This window comes from Miniopterus natalensis, chromosome 7 (genome assembly GCF_054644295.1).
Source record: "Miniopterus natalensis isolate mMinNat1 chromosome 7, mMinNat1.hap1, whole genome shotgun sequence".
Classification (NCBI taxonomy): Eukaryota; Metazoa; Chordata; class Mammalia; order Chiroptera; family Miniopteridae; genus Miniopterus; species Miniopterus natalensis.
This window is the reverse complement of record NC_142087.1, coordinates 14091097-14108614: the sequence shown is the minus strand read 5'-3', so window position 1 is coordinate 14108614 and position 17518 is coordinate 14091097. Positions and strand designations below refer to the sequence as shown.

General features: G+C 45.3%; 1 protein-coding gene across 3 annotated transcripts in view; it reads left to right on the top strand.

Moving 5' to 3' along the window:
• ASXL1 (ASXL transcriptional regulator 1) overlaps positions 1-16756 on the top strand; it is a 53994-nt gene extending 37238 nt beyond the window's left edge. For 2 of the 3 annotated variants that reach the window (XM_087818804.1, XM_087818803.1), the window contains 9 exons: positions 6957-7077; positions 7154-7251; positions 7782-7875; positions 8341-8493; positions 9698-9861; positions 9956-10052; positions 11331-11436; positions 11722-12355; positions 12842-16756. In XM_087818804.1, the coding sequence (XP_087674930.1) occupies positions 6957-7077; positions 7154-7251; positions 7782-7875; positions 8341-8493; positions 9698-9861; positions 9956-10052; positions 11331-11436; positions 11722-12355; positions 12842-15727 (4353 nt within the window). In that variant the 3' untranslated portion in view covers positions 15728-16756. The remainder of the gene's footprint in view (positions 1-6956; positions 7078-7153; positions 7252-7781; positions 7876-8340; positions 8494-9697; positions 9862-9955; positions 10053-11330; positions 11437-11721; positions 12356-12841) is intronic. The other variant, XM_087818805.1, reaches the window with a different exon arrangement.
• Positions 16757-17518: the final 762 nt, after the last annotated feature.

Genomic DNA, 17518 nt, shown 5'->3' with positions numbered 1-17518 from the left:
CAGCATTTCTGTTTGTTTAATTGATAAGATTTAAAAAAAACTTTATTGATTTCAGAGAGAGGAAGGGAGAGGGAGAGAGAGATAGAAACATCAATGATGAGTGTCATTGATTGGCTGCCTCACACACGCCCCCTACTGGGGATGGAGCCCACAACCTGGGCATGTGCCCTGACCGGGAATCGAACTGTGTGTGAACTCCTGGATCATACATTGATACTCCACCGCTGAGTCACTTCCCGCCCGGCAATTGCTAAGATTTTTAATCACCACTGGGTGTCGCCATTGGGTCTACCCTGGACTCTGGCTGGGATTTAGAGAAAGGAAATTTGCCTTAGCTGTTGGTGAAGTGCTCAGTATCCTAATTTTTCTTTTTAAATGTTATTTTCTTGGTCAGACACAAACACAAAATTCCATGTTAATTGTAGAAAATGCCCAAAGTCAAGAAGGTGGTGAAGTACTCACAACTCTACCACCTAGAGCTGGTGATGGCTAACACCTTAGGTATATTTCTCCTGCCTTTGTCTATGCAAACACACAATTTTAATTTTTAAAAACATGATGGAATCATACTGTATGAATTTAGCTGGTTAATTCACTTGCTGCTGCTTCAAAATTTCTCTTATTAAATATTCTGAAGCTTTTTCCCAATTGAATGGAAATACTGTACAGGCACACTTTGTTATATTGTGCTTTGCTTTATTGCACTTCACAGATACTGCGTGTTTTACAGTTGAAAGTTTATGGCAACTCCACATCCAATAAGTCTGTCAGCACCATTTTCCCAACAGCATTTGCTCACTTCGTGTTTCTGTGTGACATTTGGTAATTCTTGCAATATTTCAAACTTTATTATTATAGTTGTTAAGGTGATCTGTGATCAGTGATCTTTGATCCTATACTTTTGTAATTGTTTTTGGGGTGCCATGAACTGCATCCATATAAGACAACTTGGTAACTGTTGTGTATGTTGTGCTTGCTCCAGCTGCCTGTTACCCCATCTCTCTCCCTGTCCTTGGGCCTCCCTGTTCCCTGAGACACAAGAATATTAAAATTGGGCCAATTAGTAACAGTACAATGGCCTCTAAGTGTTCTAGTCAAAGGAAGAGTTGCATATCTCTCACTTTAAATCAAAAGCTAGATACGATTAAGCTCAGTGAGGAAGGCATGTTGAAAGCCAGATAGGCCAAAGCTGGGCCTCTTATGCCAAACAGTTAGCCATGTTGTGCCTGCAAAGGAAAAGTTCTTGAAGGAAATTAAAAGTGCTACTTCAGTGAACACATGAGTGATAAGAAAGCAAAACAGCCTTATTGCTGATACATAGAGTTTTAGTGATCTGCATATAAAATCAAACTAGCCACACAACATTCCTTAAGCCAATGTCTTACCCAGAGCAAGGCTGTAACTTTAATTCCTTGAAGACAGAGAGAGGTGAGGAAACTGCAGAAGAAAGTTTGAAGCTAGCAGAGGTAGTTTCATGAGGTTTAAGGAAAGAGGGCCATCTCTGTAACATGAAAATGTAAGGTAAAGCAAGTGCTGATGTAGAAGCTGCAGCACGTTATCTAGAAGATGTAGCTAAGATAATTCATGAAGGTGGCTACACTAAACAACAGATTTTCAGTGTAGACCAAACAGCCTTATATTATATTAGAAGGAGATGCCATCTAGTACTTTAATAGCCAGAGAGGAGAATTCAGTGACCAACCTCAAAGCTTCAAAGGACAGACTGACTCTTTTAGGGGTTAATGCAGCTGATGACATTAACTTAAAGCCAATGCTGATAATACCATTCTGGAAATCCTAGGATCCTTAACAAGTATGCTAAATCTACTCTGCCTTTGCTCTATAAATGGGACAACAAAGCCTAGATGATAACACATCTGTTTATCTTAGTTGACTGACTATTTTAAGCCACTGTTGAGACCTATTGCTTAGAAAAAAATATTTCCTTTCAAAATATTACTCCTCATTGACAATGCACCTGATCACCCAAGAGCTCTGATGGAGATGGACGAGATTAATGTTGTTTTCATGCCTACTAACACAACATCTTTTCTGCAGCCCATGGATCAAGGAGTAATTTTGACTTTCAAGTCTTGTTATTTAAGCAGTACATTTTGTAAGGCTATAATAGCTGCTGTAGATAGTGATTCCTCTGATGGATCTGGGCAACATAAATTGAAAACCTTCTGGAAAGGATTCACCATTCTAGATGCCATTAAGGACATTCATGATTCATGGGAAAAGATAAAATATCCACATTAACAAGAGTTTGGAAGAAGTTAATTTCAACCCTCATGGGTGACTTTGAGGGGTTCAAAACTTTAGTGGAGGAAGTAACCGCAGACATAGTGGAACTAGCTTTAGAAGTGGAGTCTGAAGGTGTGACTGAATTGCTACAATCTCACGACAGAACTTTAACAGTTGTTTCTCATGGACGAGCAAAGAAAAAGTGGGGGTTGGTTTGTTTGTTGTTTAATCCTCGAGGATATTTTTTCCATTGCTTTTCAGAGAGAGTGGAAGGGGAAGAGAGAGAGATAGAGTGAAACATTGATGTGAGAGAAACATTGATTGGTCACCTCCCGCAGTTGCAGGGTTTGAGAGGATTGACTCCAGTTTTGAAAGAAGTTCTGCTGTGGGTAAAATGTTATCAAATAGCATGGCAGGCTGTGGAGAAATGTTCATGAAAGGAAGAATTAGTTGATGCTACAAAATTCATTGTTGCCTTAAGAAATTGCCACAACTACCCAGCCTTCAACAACCACCATCCTGTCCTGCTCCTGAGCAATCAGTAGCACCAGAGCTCTGGGGAAAGAGCACAGGTGGCCCACGGTGGCTATAAAGCTTACCCTCCCTCCATGCCATCCCCTTCAGGAGTGAGAATGAGAACACAGCTTCCCCGAACCAGATATTCTCTCAATACAGGACTGCCTCAGGCATAGACACCTGAGGCTACAACACATTATTTCCTGAAAATAGGAAACTTGAAAAAATAAAGATGTCTCTGCCCTTTTTCTAGTAGGCAGATAAAATATTGCAATGATGTCAACTTTTTGTGCAAATTCATCTCGAAAACCCAAGAGGACTTTTTCCTAGAACGTAACGTGATTCTAAAATCTTTTTGGAAGAACAAACAGATGAGAGTACTAAAGAATATTTTGTACAGAACAGTGCTGGAGGTTGGGGCTGATAACCCTATTTCTAGATTGCAAAGCAAGTGATAAAAGAGCCTGAATCTTGCATGAAACATTAGAACAGCTCAATGGGATCCTATAGAAACCATATAGCACCAACTATAAGTAATGCATTATCTCCTGGGGTCTCCCAAAATTTCTGTGGTGTAGGCAGGGCCACTTTTTTGGGGGGCTAATCCTCACCTGAGGATATTTTTTTCCATTGATTTTTTTTTTTTTTTTTTTTTTTAGGGAGAGTGGAAGGGAGGGAAGGGGAGAGAAACACCAATATGAGAGAGACACACTGATTGGTTGCCTCCTGCATACCCCCAACTGGGGCAGGGAATAGAACCTGTAACCCAGGTATGTGCCATTGACCTGGAATCGAACCCGTGACACTCTGAGCACTGAGCAACACTGGCCAGGGCACATTGTTGTTGTTTTTAAGGCATAATGCTATTGCACATATAGTGCGAACATATTTTTATATCATTGGGAAACCAAAAAATTCATGTGACTTCTTACTGCTTTATTGCGGTGGTCTGGAATTGAACTGGCAATATCAGAGGTATGCCTGTAAACACCTTTCTAACTGCTACTCAGATCAAATACATCTAACATGGCCAGTAGCCAGGAGCCACCATGTACCCCTTCCTAATTACAACACCCTTCATGCCTCTAAAGGTAACTACTATCCTGACTTCGTGGAAGTTATTTTTTTGCTTTTCTTTATTGATTTCCACTTATATTTGCATTCCCAACACTGTAGTTTAATTTTGCCTGTCTTTGAACTTTTTACAAATGAAATCAATTACAGTATGCATTCTTAATTGAATAATATTTTCATTCAATATATATATATTTTTAAAAATATATCTTTATTGATTTCAGAGAGAGGAAAGGAGAGGGAGAGAGAGAAACAGGAACACCAATGATGAGAGAGTCATTGATCGAGCCCGCAACCCGGGCATGTGCCCTGACCGGGAATCAAACCCCGATCGCCTGGATCCCAGGTTGACGCTCAGCCGCTGAGCCACGCCAAAATATTGGCCGGGCCAATATTTTGTTTTTAAGAATTATCCATATTGTTGTGAGTAGCTGTAGCTAATTCATTTTGTTGTTTTATAATGTCCATTTATTGAGTACACTAACCGTGTATTGATTCTACTGATGATGGGCATTTTAGCTGTTTATAGCCCAAGTTACAGATGGTGTTGCCATTAACATCTGGATGTGAATTTTGATGTGTATAAACATACATTTCTGTAGGGAATCCAAACCTAGGACTGACATTGCTGGGTCATAGGATGTTTGTATCTTCAACTTTACCAGATAATGCCGAACTATATTCTCAAGTGGTTGGATCCATTTTCAGTGTACCTATTTTACATCCTCACTAACACTGCTTGGATGTGATGATACCTCATTGTGGTTTTAATTTGAATAATTTTGTGTCTATTGTTAGTTTAAATACCTTTTAATGTGAGTAATATCCTTTTCGGTGCAGTGCCTAATTCACATCTTATGCCTACTTTTCTTCTGGGTTGCCCTTTTCTTACTGATTTATATGGTCTAGATACAAGTTCTTTATTGGTTGTATGAGTTGTAAATATCTTCTCCAACTCTGTAGGCAGCTTGCCCTTTTTACTCCATTAATGGTGTCTTTTGATGAACAAAGGATCGTAATTTTAATGTAGTTCAATTGATTTTTTCCTTTTGAAGGATGATTCATTTTAAGTTCATTACATTTAAACACATTATTATTATTTTTAAAATATGTCTTTATTGATTTCAGAGAGAGGAAAGGAGGGGGGGAGAGAGAGAGAGAAACATCAATGATGAGAGAGTCATTGATCGGCTGCCTAGCCCGCAACCAGGGCATGTGCCTGACCGGAAATCGAACCCCGATCGCCTGGATCCTAGGTCAATGCTCAACCGCCGAGCCACGCCCCGCCGGGCTAAACACATTATTCTTAAGTTTCAGAAATAGAAGTGTTTGGTTAAAAGATATGTACACTTTTAAGATTTTTGGCTTATAGTTTGCTTTCCCGCTGGAAGTGTCTGAACCTTTGATACATTTTCACTCACCAACAGAGTATGCATAACTTCCCCACACTCTTGCCAGAACCAAATCTTGGGGTCAGGTTTTCCAATGTAGTAGACCTACCCTATTCATTAATGAGTTTATCTTAGTTTGCCCTTGGTGCCAGAGATAAATTCGTTGCATCATTCCAAGAACATGGCAGTCAAGTATAATTGCAAACTTAATACTAAAAATATTCTTTAGCTTCTGATTCCAGGAGTATTTCTAGCCCGTAGGGAAAAGAGATAAAGATCTAAAAAGCCATTTTCTTTTTTATTAAGTTAAGCCTGATTTGGGCTTAAGTTAATGAAAATAGATTAATGAAAACTTAATATAGTAGATTGAGGGGCCCATGAAATTGATGAGTTAGAATTTTGTGGATGTCTCTTATAAATTTCTGGTATATTTGTAAGGGGTAAAGACATGATTTTACCCTTCTTCACACTTATTCAAAGAAGACGACATCCCGTTGCAACTTATCTCTGCTCCTCTTCTCTCCATACTCCAGTATTCGTTCATACTCCTTCCTAGTTTCCAAGTGTGAGGTAGCTCCTAAGTTTTCCTTGGGAATGGGTGGAGTTTAATTCTGAGACTATACTGAGCCTGTTGGAAGAAGCATTTGTTAGATGAAACTTGGAGTGGCGCTGTCCTCTACACTCTAGCTTCATTTTCACTGTCTTACTTTAGTTTAGATCATTTTCACTTCTGTCACAGTCTAACTCTTCTTCCTCCCTCCAGACTTCCTGTGCTTAACAATGAAATTTTTAAAACTCAAGTCATTCCCCCGACTACAGAGACTCCAAAACAATCAAAATCTTAATCCGTCAGCACACAGTTTCTTATCTGCCCTCTTGCTAGAGAGATCTCTGGCCCCCTCACATACTTGATTCCCCACATGCCTGCTGAAACCTGCAGTTTCCTTGAGTTTGGAATGTTCTGCCACATTGCTCATCTCATTATCTAGAGCTCCCTACTTTCTTCCCACTGCCAACCCATTTGCCTACTAGCTAATGTCTTTTTTTTTTTACAACTTTTAATTTTTTTTAGCTAACATCCTCTTTTAAAAGAATATATTTTTAAAAAAAGATTTTTAAAAAATTGAGAGAAACATCAGTTGGTTGCCTCCTGCATGCGCTTCTGCGCTTCTGACCGGGGATCGAACCCTCACGTGGGTATGTGCCCTGATCAGGAATCGACCCCAACACCTTTTGGCATACGGGACGACGCTTCAACCAACTGAGCCATACCAACCAGCGTTTAGCTAACATATTTTAAAACTCAGCTTTTTGGAAGCCTTACCTCCCAGATCCTTACTCACTTTCTGTACTTCATTCCCTCTTTCCGTAAACTTAACAACTTAGATACCCCCTCTTCTAAGCTGCTACATTTCTCTGATACCTTTCTCACTGTGCTTTGTAGTATAATAGATTTTATTTTCTCCCTTACTCAGTTCTGCTCCTTGAGGGAAGGGTCCTGCTTCCTGTCCCTGACACCCCGCCCTCCTCCCAGAAACTGGCATGGTGTAGCTTATAGGAGACACCCATTAAATGTTTAATGAATGATTGAATACAAAGTGTTATCTTCCTTTCTTGGTATATGCTGAGAAAGGTCAGTTAGGGGAAAACAATACACATTTAGAAATGACTATTATGCTTGGATGATTTGTGGGGTTTTGCTCACCTGAGTTTTCCTTGCTGTCACAGAAGGATGCCCTGCAGTGGTCTCGCAGTCCGGCTGCAGTGGAGGGAGAGGAGCCAGAGGACACAGCCGATGTAGAGAGCTGTGGGTCTAATGAAACCAGCACTGTGAGTGGTGAAAATGATGGTAAGTGCTTTTAACAAGATGGGTGAAGAGCCACAAGAAGTTGCTAGGCACTAACCTTTATTTCCTTCCCTTCCAGTATCACTTGATGAAACGTCTTCGAATGCATCCTGTTCTACAGAATCTCAGAGTCGGCCTCTTTCCAATCCCAGGGACAGCTGCAGAGCTTCCTCACAGGTAGGGAGGAGAGTTGGTAATTAGGCTGTGGGGATAAGTGAGGCCAGGCGCAGACAGGACTCTCCTTCCTGCAGTTAACTCTGAGCATTTTGAAGAGTGGAGAAAATCAATTTGGTCTCCACCTGTTAGTACCACCTTAAAAGTGTGTCATAGATCTGAGAGCAGAGTGATTTGTTTTTTGTCTACCATGGCTGGATAATCAACGGAGAAGTAGAGCACAGTGCAGAGTGGAGAGCCTGGGAGTCAGTGGTTTGAATTTTGGCCCTTTCACTCACTAGCTTTGGGACCTTAGGCAAATGCCTTATCTGTAAAATGGGGATAATGATAGATTCTTTTCAGCTTGGGTGATGCTTGGCACAGGCGCTGGCACCTAGCCCAGTGATAGTGCTGCTGTTGGCATTACCTGTCTGAGCTGGTCCAATACAAACATTGTCAGTTTTACAAGACAGTTAGTGGAGACAGTCAAGGGGGACTGCTGCTGTGGCCTTGTAGGTGACTCAGACTCTTTTGTATTCCCTCTGGGAATACAGGCAAACAAGCAAAAGAAAAAGACCGGGGTGATGCTGCCTCGAGTTGTCCTGACTCCTCTGAAGGTAAACGGGGCCCACGTGGAATCTGCATCAGGTATGTATAAGCTCTTGATTGTAGTGCCTCTTCCTCAGGTCCTGGGGACCTGCCTCCCTCTGTCAGCGGTTTCTGACCTGGGTAGTGCGAAGCCAGTAGAATCAGAATTCCCTCCTTTGGCAGGTAGCACGCTGTGGTGGTGAGACCTGACCTAAGTTCCAATGCTGGGCTCTGCTATGCCCTCCCCTTTGCCTCATAGGGTGGCCATGAGGGTCCAATGAAGAAGTGTGCAGGTGCTTTTTTTAAAAGGTGCAGTGCTGTACACTAAGATGGCAGTTTGGCATTCTTATGTGATATTTTAAAGCCAGCCCATGAGGGGCTGAGCTCTGAAAGCCCAAGGCTGGGCCACAGAAGCACCTGGTGTCACTGGCAGCATCTCAGCGAGAGCTGGGAAAAAGTAAGCTTGTCTGAGATCTGTGGGCGTGGCGGGTGATATTTTTGACCAGTGGAATGCTGTGCCTTCAGGGTTCTCGGGCCGCCACGCCGATGGCGAGAGTGGCAGCCCATCCAGCAGCAGCAGTGGCTCTCTGGCCCTGGGCAGCACTGCTATTCGTGGCCAGGCCGAGGTTGCCCGGGACCCTGCCCCGCTCCTGAGAGGCTTCCGGAAGCCAGCCACAGGTGAGTGGCTTGGCACCCATTTCTCTGTCTATAAAGGGGACCCCTGCAGGCCAAATGACATGATGAAAGTCTACTGTACTTCTTTTAACAGTTTATCTTGGGTGGCCCTCTAGTTTTTGTTTATTTTTACCTTGCATTTTGGTTATTCCACAAATAGATCTCTGCTAGACTGAGAGAGCTCCTTGAGGGCAGAGATGCCACATTGCTCCTTATATGTCCCCTAGTCTGTGCCTGCCTTGGTGGTACTGCTCATTCAGTGTTTGAGTAAAAATTGCTTCTGAGCTTCTCAGTGAAGAATTTCAATGTCTGTTTTTTTTCTTTGGTAGCATCCTGCCACATTTGTTCTCAACATTGTAGTCTCTTTCAAATGCCCTTTTCTGTAACCAGTCAGTATGTTGAGTGGAAGCCTAAGTTGAATTTGGGAGATGCAAACAAATTCAGTACGGTGCACCTCCCATACCCAGTAGATCTACCTGCAAGGCCAGTATGCTATTTCAGGATTTATATCTCAAAGCCCACATGCTGGCTGGCTATAGATGGGCCACAAAAAAACATTAAGAGCTAGCCTTGGCTTATGAAAATTAGAATAAACCATTGCCCAAGTTGGAACTAGGTGTGCTTTTCCAACTCATCAGCAGTGCTCAGTCTAAGGTCTTAATGGGTTTATTCTAAGTGATTTTTAAAAATAAATAACATTTGCTGAGGCTTCTGTGAGAGCTATTGACATTTCCATGGGCTTTAAGCAGCCCTTAATACCTTTCTGCATGGAGATCATAACTCTTCAGACCATTCACAAGAAGGGTTCTGCAGATTTTCCTGTAATACACTAACTAGATTTGCTTTTAGATAACTTTCATCATTTCACCAGTTGACTTTGTGGATCCTGTTCTTTAGCTTTGGAGAGAAGGTTAGAGCCTACCCCCTGCCTGGTTTTCTGTGGGAAGAGGGTCGTCTTCAGGCTGTGACATAGTGTGGTACAATCTTATCAAGTCTTCTTTTAGGTTTAGTGGCAATAACAGTAACCTGGAAAGAATAATTGTAACATGTAGGTTAGGGTGGACTCTGGACAGTTGAGTAGATTGTGTGCCAATTCTGAGTAGCTTGGGTGCTGCCACCAAAGTTTTTTCCCTCAGCATTTGTTTTTGTTTTTGCTTTAAGAAGCCGAAAATCTATACCTTGCTTTTTACTGCTTCAAAAATCACAGGTCAGATGAAGCGCAACAGAGGGGAAGAGATAGATTTTGAGACACCTGGGTCCATTCTTGTCAATACTAACCTCCGGGCCCTGATAAACTCTCGGACCTTCCATGCCCTGCCATCCCACTTCCAGCAGCAGCTCCTCTTCCTCCTGCCCGAAGTGGACAGACAGGTATGGATAGGGAGCCTCCTCTTTGCTTCCCTCTGGGCGAGCTTCTGTTGTCTTAAGTTTTTTATTTATTTGATTATTTGCTTGATCCTTCTAGGTGGGGACAGATGGCCTGTTGCGTCTCAGCAGCAGTGCACTGAATAATGAGTTTTTCACCCACGCAGCTCAGAGCTGGCGGGAACGCCTGGCTGACGGTGAGTAGACATTCTCATCTCAGTTTCAGAGGTACCTGCCATGTGTGGTGTCACTTGTTTCCTGGTATTTCAAACCTCATTTTTACCAATTTCTCTTTTTTTCCAAGGCGTATTTAGTAAAAGGCAGGCTTTTCTCAAAATACTAATACATGTGGCAGATATTAATGTGCTCCATAGCTCTAAAGAAGGTACATAGTATTGGGGCGCTGTTTTGTGTGTATATATCCATCTGCATTGCCTCTTCGTCCTTAAAACTAATTCCCATTCTTTCCAGTAATCGTGGCGGCGTCTGGATGGGTGGAGGAAAGTGCACCATGACATTGACTTGCAGTGTTAATCTTTACTAGATGCCCTATTCTTAGACATTGTCACCTGGAGTGATTGTTAGCTTCTACTAATTTAGTTTTGTGGGGAAGCTGCAAGGAGAGTGTATTGGGAGGTCCTTGAGACCTTCTCCAGGTTCAGTGATTCACTAGGACTCATAGCACTCAGCTTAGAGTTTTCTTCACAGCTAGAGTTTATTATAGTGAAAGAATATAGAGTGAAATCAGCAGAGGGAAAAGACGTCTGAGGTGAAGTCCAGGGAATCCAGGAGCAAGCTTCCGAGGTCCTCTCCCAGTGGAGTCACACAGGATGTGCTCAATCCCCCCAGCAATGAGCTGTGACAGCACATGTGAAATGTAGTCTACCAGGGAAGCTTGTTAAAGACTTGGCGCCTAGGGTTTTATTGGGAGCTGATCATGTAGCATGCCTTTGTCTGGCACATACCCAATTCCAGATTCCCCAAAGGAAAGCAGGTGCTCACCATAAGCCATCTTGTTTGCAGAAAAGGTTTAGGCACAGAGAGCCATTCATACCAGTTTGGGGGTGGGAACCCTTCCCAAATGCAGGTTCCCAGATGTCAGGGGCCAACCTTGAAAGCAGGCCTTTCTTAAGGATAAGCAATCAGGCCTGCTAGGTTAACTTTTTTCTGCACAGGAAGTAAAAATGGTTCTTTTGTTTGGTTGGATTTTGTTTTGTTTTTTTTGTACAATGTATTGCTTGCTGCTTGAAGGCTAAATTTCCCTGTAACAGACATGTTAGTTCTGTCCTGAGAAGAGCATGATGTGAAAGATCCTTTTGCGGAGACTGGAACCAGTGTGAAGATAGTGAGAGTAAAAAAAGATCTCTAAACTCACCAGAGTCACATGTATTTTGAAAACTGAGGATGTAGAACTGCTTTCCATAAGACCCGAATGTCCTGAATGCATGTACTCAAAAGGTTTTATTTCTCTCTAGGTGAATTCACTCATGAGATGCAAGTCAGGATACGACAGGAAATGGAGAAGGAGAAGAAGGTGGAGCAATGGAAAGAAAAGTTCTTTGAGGACTACTATGGACAGAAGTAAGGCACTTGTTTGCTGCGGGTGTTGGTTTTGGGGGTAAAGGCAGATGTTCTCCAAGCCATGTGTCTTCTGTGTTGGATGAGAATGTGGAGGTTGCGACTTGGCTCATTTAGCTTGATGCCATTCATAGGGAAGCTACCAGAGGTTTTCCTATGGTTAGTGTTAGGCACTGTGTAGATTTATTTTGTTTTGAGATGTGTAATACCTTGGTGTGTGTCGTTCGTAGAAATAAAATAGGCTTGTCTTCTCTACCCTGTAACTGATGGTGCGAGTTTCGTTTGCAGATTGGGTTTGACCAGAGAAGAGTTGTTGCAGCAGAACGTGGGCCAGGAGGAGGCTGAAATCAAGAGTGACTTGCGTGTCCCAGGAGAACCAGCACGGCCACAGCGTGGTCCGGCCACCCGGCAGCGAGATGGGCATTTCAAGAAACGCTCTCGGCCAGATCTCCGAACCAGAGCCAGAAGGAATCTGTACAAAAAACAAGAGCTAGAACAAGGAGGGATTGTTAAAGACGCACAGTCTGTGGCACCTGACATCCCCCTCTACAAGGATGGGGAGGCTAAGACTGACTCAGCAGGGGTAAGCAGTCCCCACCTGCCTGGCACATCCTCTGCAGTGCCTGACCCTGAGGGTCCCAGATTCCCAGTCGAAACGGGGGCTTCTCGGATCCAGACTGATCCAGACAACCTGGCACTGGCCTCAGCCTCTCCAGACAGAATTCCCAGCTTGCATCAGGAAACTATTGATCAGGAACCTAAGGATCAGAAGAGGAAATCCTTTGAGGAGGGAGCCTCTGCATCCTTTCCCGAAAAGAAGCCCCGGCTTGAAGATCGTCAGTCCTTTCGTAACACAATTGAAAGTGTTCACTCCGAAAAGCCACAGCCCACCAAAGAGGAGCCCAAAGTCCCGCCCATCCGGGTAGGAGGCTGTTTCCCTTTGAGGGCCAGGAGATTTGTTGAGCCCCTTTGCAGGACCCTTGTGTTGATTATGTGGGCATGTAGAACCCCTCTACAAGAGAGCCATTCCTGAGGCCAATTTGACAATTGGGAATAAGGGTCTTTTCTGCTTCACTTTTTGTTCACTCTGTTGAAGTTATCTCTAGAGGTCAGAATCCTGTGGGTTTTTAATTTTTTTATTAGGTGGTCTTAGATTCTTTGTGTAGTGACTCCCATAGTCCCACCAGAAATTAAATTTAGAAGTATGGGATGTAATAGCCCTTGAGCAGAACTTTCTCAGAATGATGTATTGTTGTGGACAGCCATTTTACCATGACAGTTTCATTTTTAAGGATTATTTAATTCTCTGGGCCATGGCCCCTAAGGTACTAGAATCCCAATTTAGCTTTACAGTGCCAGGTCAGAACACCCCGTCATTTAAAATTGTTTTCTGCTTCTTCTCTTGCAGATACAACTTTCACGTATCAAACCACCCTGGGTGGTTAAAGGTCAGCCCACTTACCAGATATGCCCCCGCATTGTCCCCATCACGGAGTCCTCCTGCCGGGGCTGGACTGGCGCCAGGACCCTCGCAGACATTAAAGCCCGTGCTCTGCAGGTCCGAGGGGCGAGAGGCCACCACTGCCATGGAGAGGCGGCCACCACTGCCATCGGAGGGGGGGGTGGCCCGGGTGGAGGTGGCAGCAGAATCACCGATGAGGGAGGTGGCAGAGGCAGCAGTGGTGATGGTGGTGAGGCCTGTGGCCACCCTGAGCCCGGGGGAGCCCCGAGCACCCCTGGAGAGTGTGCGTCAGATCTACAGCGAACACAACTACTGCCGCCTCGTCCTCTAAATGGGGAGCACACTAAGGCTGGAACTGCCACACCCAGAGCCAGGAGGGAACACCTGGCTTCTCTCAGAGAGGAGGAGAGCTGCCCACTACAGAGGGCACCAGATGCAAGTGAGCTAGAAGATGCCTCCCAATTCCCCATTGCTCCCACTGGGGACCAGCCATGCCAGGCTTTGCCCCCACTGTCCTCCAAAACCCCAGCACCTGAGAGATTGGTTGAGCAGCCTACGTTGCATCTAGATGTTAGAACTGAATGTGAGTCTGGCACCACTTCCTGGGAAAGGGATAATGAGGAGCCAGGACCCACTCTTCCCCCCGACAATGGTCCTGTTCGGTCTCTGGTGGGGGATGTTGTGTTAGAAGAAGGAACTGGTCAGGCTCTAGACAGGGACGGTAATCCAACCATGAAGGATCCTGTGAATGTGACCTCCAGTTCCACCCCTGAATCGTCATTGGCTAATTGCCTACAGGACAGACAATTTGATGACAAATTAGGAATTGGTGACTCATGCTCACCCATGAGGGAAAGTGCTACTAGACAAGAAGGCTTGAAAACCGAGGCTCTCTTCTCTGATGGTGCTGCTCCTTGGATGCCTGGCCTTTCAAATGAGGAGGCAGTGGGACAGCCGGAACCAGGCTCCAGAGAGAACGGTCCGTCTATTGAGCCCATGGTTGGAGGAGAATGGGAGAAGGCTGCTCCCCTCATTCCTGCATTGCCTGTGGAGTTGACAGCTGAAGAGGGTCTGGATCTCCCCAACTGTCCTTCACTCTGGACAGTGCCATCACAGGTGTGCAGTGACAGCACAGGCAATAACTGCAAACAGGTGGAAGTCGAAAAGCTGAAAATCAGTGGAAACTCTGAAGCACTGAGTCCTCGCAGTGAATCCACAGATACAGCCTCTGACTTTGAAGGCCACCTCTCTGAGGACAGCAGTGAGGCTGACCCTCGTGAAGCCACAGTGGTAAAACGATCCTCAGTGGTGGACAAAGAGGAGAAGCATGATTGGAACCGCTCCACCTCACTCTCCAAAGTAAATGGTGACCATAGTCTGGTTACAAGGACAGATAGGGTGGTTGCTCCTCAGAGTTGGGTGTCTCGTGTATGTGCAGTCCCCCAAAAGATCCCAGATTCCCTGCTGCTGGCCAGCACCGAGTACCAGCCGAGACCTGTGTCCCTGGGCAGGCCTGGGTCCTCAGTGGAGGCCACTAACCCACTTGTGATGCAGTTGCTACAGGGCAACTTGCCCCTGGAGAAGGTTCTTCCTCCAGCCCTCTCTGGCAGCAAACTCGAATCCCCACTACTACCATTTGTGAAAGAGCAGGGGATGGGATCTTTGCAAGATCCTGGGGGGAAAAATTGTGTGGTTGGCAAGAGCAGCCCCAGTTCTTTAAGAGCTTCAAAGGAACCTCTTCTACTTGATAGCCGTGAAGCAAACACTGGGCTTGCCAGGCTGGAGGCCACCCAGACTCCTGGAACGCCCCAAAAGATTTCTAAGACGGTCCCAAGTTTAGATTCCCTATATCCAGTGACAAATTCAACGGCTGCCTCTGGGAAAATAGAAGTGGATTCCAAAGAGCAGTTCTCTCCCTTTAGTTGTGAACAGAAGGAAGGCCAAGATCTGCCCCAGTGCAGTAATTCAAATGCTGCCCCAGACAAAAGTCCAGGAAATCTCACTACCTCGAGAGCCCCTTGTTTCTCATCTCCAAATGTGATCACCTTGGGTCCTGATCAGACAGGTCGGGCCCTGGGTGATCAGAACAGTGCTGGAGGTCAAGGGAAGAAGCTCTTTGGCTCTAGGAACCTGGCTGCAATCCTTCAGTGCCCCAGGCCTGTGGAGCCAACGCCACTGCCGGCTGATGCCCCTCCTGGTTTTCTCAGTAGGAAGTTGGGGCCAAGTAAAAACTCTGTATCTGGAGGGGTACAGACTGCCAGGGAAGACTGGGCTCCAAAGCCACCGCCTGCCTCTGTTGGCAGCATCAAGAGTGAGAAGACTTTTGTGGGGGCGCCTCTCAAGGCGAATGCAGAGAACAGAAATGCAGCTGGGCCTGGTCCTCGGGATCTGGTGGATCACTTGCAAGCAATGCCCTTTGTCCTTGACCTGCCCTTCTGGAAATTGCCCCGAGAGCCTGGGAAAGGGCTCGGTCAGCCTCTGGAGCCTTCTTCTATCCCCTCCCAACTCAACATCAAACAGGCATTTTATGGGAAGCTTTCTAAACTCCAGCTAAGTTCCACCAGCTTTAATTATTCCTCCAGCTCCCCAACCTTTCCCAAAGGCCTTGCTGGAAGTGTGGTGCAGCTGAGCCACAAAGCAAACTTTGGTGCGAGCCACAGTGCATCACTTTCCTTGCAAATGTTCGCCGACAGCAGCACAGTGGAAAGCATCTCGCTCCAGTGTGCTTGCAGCCTGAAAGCCATGATCATGTGCCAGGGCTGTGGTGCATTCTGTCATGATGACTGTATTGGACCCTCAAAGCTCTGTGTATTGTGCCTTGTGGTGAGATAATAAATTATGGCCATGGGAAAAGTTGTATATTTAGTGTGTATTTTGATAATGATTGTTCTTAAATCTGTATACAGAATATCATTGATATAATAGACTGTCTCTTCAGGCAGGAGCACTCTTGCCTGTCCCTAACATTTATAATGCTACAGTCCCCCACTATCACTTAGCAACCTTCCTGTCTTGCTGGGGGGAGGGGAGTGGTTCCCATAGGGCAACTCATTGGGCTGCTCAAGCCCAACTGGCCAGCAGCACCCTCATGTAGACAGAGCCTGGTGTGGTGTGGGAAGCCTGCCTGACACCCAGAGGGACTTGAAACTGAAGAAAGGAGGTTGCATTTGTAGTAAAGTCAGTCTTCCACTGCCCCCTCCCTGCCACCTTTCCTCCTGCTACTGGGGGAAGCTGGTGGTTAGGGAAGAACCAGCACAGGGTTAAGGTAACTCCCAGCAGTGCCCACCAGGGGGCTCAAGCACCTGCTGACCTCAGGGTCACACAGTTCATTCTGATGCCAGTTGATGGATACAACCTTTGGTTCTGTTGCTGAAGCCAATTTGGGACTTTGTTGTTTCGTTACAATCCACTGGCCCACAGGAGCTTTTGGAACCTTGAATAGACCTGCTTGGACAATGGGGTCAGGCATAAGGTTGTCTATCTTCAAATGCCATCTGTAGACCTTGTAAGTCAGATGTCCAGGTGTTTGGCAGTTGAATTCCTCTGCCTGATACCCTCCCTGTCACTTTGGACTCATGGGAGTGGGCATCTCCACACACCTGTGTATGTGAAAGTCATTTTACATTTTAAAGCAGTGTGTGTTTCTTATTTTTATATTTTTAACTCTTTACCCTTGGATGTATAAAGTGAATTTTTTGGCTTCTGTAAGTATGCTCTATGCACCTCTAATGTTTTATCATGTATTTATATGTTGTACACAGTACTGGCCGATTCTGTAAATGGATGTATTGTACAGAGAACATGAACGTCTCTCCCTTACTTTACGTCTTGGGCATCATTGCATTAAATTGGTGTAATAGACTTCTCTCCACCTGTGTCAGAGCTACTGCATGCTGTTCTGCCCAACTGAGGGTGGAGTGATTGACTTGTGATCTGCCAGGTTGGCCTGGTGCCCTATCACGGGTCACCCGGGGGACCTGCTGCAGCCTGCAGAGCCAGTTAGTCTGCCTGCCCACTACTGAGCAAATGTGTCTTGCTCCTCACATCTCTTCTCCAACCTTCACTGGCTGCTCACTGCCATATGTGACAAATCACCACCACCAGTGTTAAGTGCTTCTGAATGCAAGGGTGAGTGCCCTGGGAAGCGCCCAGGTAGGCTTTCTAGACCTGGCTCCAGGGCCACCGCCTGTCAGTAATACTTGGGACCATGCTCTCCCGGGGCCATAGGGCTCCTTTTGACATACTCTTGACCACAGGTAGGGGAAGAAACAGGCAGGCCTGCTGCCTGCTTCTCTCCTAACACATTTCTAACAGATGTCTCCATAGCTGTCTTTTCTCACCCTGCTTCCTGCCTTATTTCTTGTACCTTGACTTGTTGCAGAGTTGAGTCCTTGTTTAACTTCAGTCTCCCTGTGTGAGTGCTTATGTGTGAAGTATAAAAGTTGGTATGACTTCTTCAGATCTCTTTATCTGAGAGGTCCCCTCCCCATTTCATCCAGTGTGGTATTTTTGTCATCTGAAGCATGAGTGAGAAGTTGGCAATGATGTGGTGGTTTAAGTGCAGTATTGGCCAAGTCCAAGTTGTCAACTTCAAGAGTCTGTTTACCAAAGACAGGGAGCAGA